This window comes from Berghia stephanieae, chromosome 4 (genome assembly GCF_034508935.2).
Source record: "Berghia stephanieae isolate SIO BIC M18660-M18661 chromosome 4, UCSD_Bste_1.3, whole genome shotgun sequence".
Lineage (NCBI taxonomy): Eukaryota > Metazoa > Mollusca > Gastropoda > Nudibranchia > Aeolidiidae > Berghia > Berghia stephanieae.
The window spans coordinates 88,505,336-88,507,835 of NC_088363.1; the positions used below are offsets into that span (position 1 = coordinate 88,505,336).

At 35.7% G+C, this 2,500-nt stretch overlaps 1 protein-coding gene across 2 annotated transcripts in view; it reads left to right on the forward strand.

The window, feature by feature from the left end:
- The window catches only part of LOC144971513 (uncharacterized), an 18,541-nt gene that overhangs the window by 3,812 nt on the left and 12,229 nt on the right, over positions 1–2,500 (forward strand). For both annotated transcript variants that reach the window (XM_078912493.1, XM_078912492.1), the window contains exons 2-4: positions 630–829; positions 1,416–1,573; positions 2,049–2,172. In XM_078912493.1, the coding sequence (XP_078768619.1) occupies positions 630–829; positions 1,416–1,573; positions 2,049–2,172 (482 nt within the window). The remainder of the gene's footprint in view (positions 1–629; positions 830–1,415; positions 1,574–2,048; positions 2,173–2,500) is intronic.

The window sequence follows — 2,500 nt, forward strand, 5'->3', positions numbered from 1 at the left end:
TACATCATTAATAACACCGTTTTCAGACAATAGGTAACACATTTTTGTATGATTATTTGAACTGCAAGGATAGTGTTTTGTTTTCAAAATAGAGAAATATTGGTGAATACATAGACGTCATAAGCATGGAAATAGTTGTCATATTTCTCTCATCTGGCAATAAATTAATAACATCTGTTTTTTTGTGCTTCCTACACCTGTTCAACAGGTATAAATATAGCAAGGATTGTTTGAAATAAAAGGCGGATGTTATAGTTTGTATTAGTGCGGGAACTACGGGTGAAATAGCCGTAAACAGTTAAGTGAGAATGAGAGAGGGAAAGAGAGGAGAGAGAGAGAGAGAGAGAGAGGGAGAGAGAGAGAGAGAGAGAGAGAGAGAGAGAGAGAGAGAGAGAGAGAGAGAGAGAGAGAGAGAGAGCATCTGTTTGGAGTTGTTGATTCATGTTTTCTGCAAGTTGTTATTAGTTGTGTTTCACAAGAGCGCTCCTTTCTAAAGTCTTAAAGTCAAATTTTTTGTTGGTCCAAAATTTTCTGTTCTTTATCATTCGAATGAGTTTGTAAAACAAAACAAAACAACCCCCCCCCCCCCGAAAAATTCCCACAAAAACTTTGATATTTTTATTCCCCAGAATGAGACCAAGTCTTTCACACATAATGTTTTTATTCATATTGACCGTCATTGCCCAGTCGATGATAGTGGACGCCAAGAAATGTAAAAAGCACACTGAAGACGGAAAAGGAAAGGGAAAGAAATGTAGCAAGAAAGGGGATCGCAATGGGAAAGGAAAATTGGGACGGACCAAAGACAAAATTAGCAAAAAGAAACCAGGTAATCCATGACGTCATCGCTTTGTGTACAACGTCATTTATCGGTCTACAAAATAGTTTGTGTACACGTCATCAATACATCAGTTATATCCCTTTTTTATGGGAAGCGTCGTTTTTAATACTGACAAATACGAAATGAAGTATTATAATGGTACTTACGAGTTATGTACATGAAGTACAGAACTGGTACTTTGTCAACAAAACGATCAATAATTAGACCTAATGCAAACAAAACTGAATGAGTAATCCTTTCTACTCTTTATAGACATTGAAGCTCTGTATATCACCTGAAGTCAAAGCTGTCCAAAAAAAAAAAAAAACCAAAAAAAAAAAAAAAAACCAAAAAAAAAAAAAAAAACAAAAAAAAAAACAAACAAACAAACAAACAAAAAAAAACCTGAATGAATTAAAGACAATATGTTGTATTAGCCCATTTGTCAAAATAATATCAAATGGAATTTTTTTTCCTCTATTGGTACAAATTTTCTTTTAGTCATTAAAAAAAACAAACCCTGTGAATGTTGATAAAGCCAAAGATTAACATTTTATTCTATTGACTTATAGTTTATCATTGTTCTATTTTGAAGTGGCTCCATTTTGGAGGAAGGGGTCTCCGCCGACGGGCAGGACAATTGTCCGAGAGGGAACTAAAGTGACTCTTACGTGTGCCATAAAAGGAATCCCTTCTCCCGATTTTACATGGCTACGAAATGGCAAACGATTGAAGCCAGAAGACGCAAAAAAGGTTTGTAGAGTGTTCGTAAAATTAAATTTGGTCCCTATACCTACATATTTCCTGGTGCGGCTATGTGGTCTATTGGTATGGCACTCACTTTCGGATCGGAAGGTCCTGAGTTTGAACCTCGCTCAGCGCATAGTTGAGTCCTTGGAAAAGGCTCTTTACTCACATGCTCTCATCTTACTCAGGTGTAAAATGAGTACCTGGCCGTTAACAGCGTTGTCTGTGGGAAAAAATGTATACTCGCCTATCAGGCGTCATGTCTCGTTCTACATTTTACATGTTGCTGTTGGTCAGGGACCCCTTGTAAAGGGCTTTGATCACATTAATGGATATTGCGCTATATAAAAAAACCCCCAAAAAACCTCGAAGCTCAAGTACATTAATATGTATATAATTTTGAACTTTCCAATTTCTTATTCCTCTTTCATCTCAGTCTTATTTTCCTTGCAATCTTTTACAATGAAATTTCTCTCCACAGTTTCGAGTTCGCCGTCATCGTCTAACCATACACACAGTTTTAATTGAAGACATGGGGACCTACACGTGTCAAGCCAAAAATAAACTGGGATCTCTACGTTTTACATATTCTTTACGAATTCTTGGTGAGCTCAAAACATTTCGTTTCATAGATGCATGGATATGATTATACATATTCTTTACGAACTCTTGGTGAGCTCAAAACATTTCATTTCATAGATGCATGGATATGATTTTACATATTCTTTACGAACTCTTGGTGAGCTCAAAACATTTCATTTCATAGATGCATGGATATGATTTTACATATTCTTTACGAATTCTTGGTGAGCTCAAAAACATTTCATTTCATAGATGCATGGATATGATTTTACATATTCTTTACGAACTCTTGGTGAGCTCAAAACATTTCATTTCATAGATGCATGGATATGATTTTACATATTCTTTACG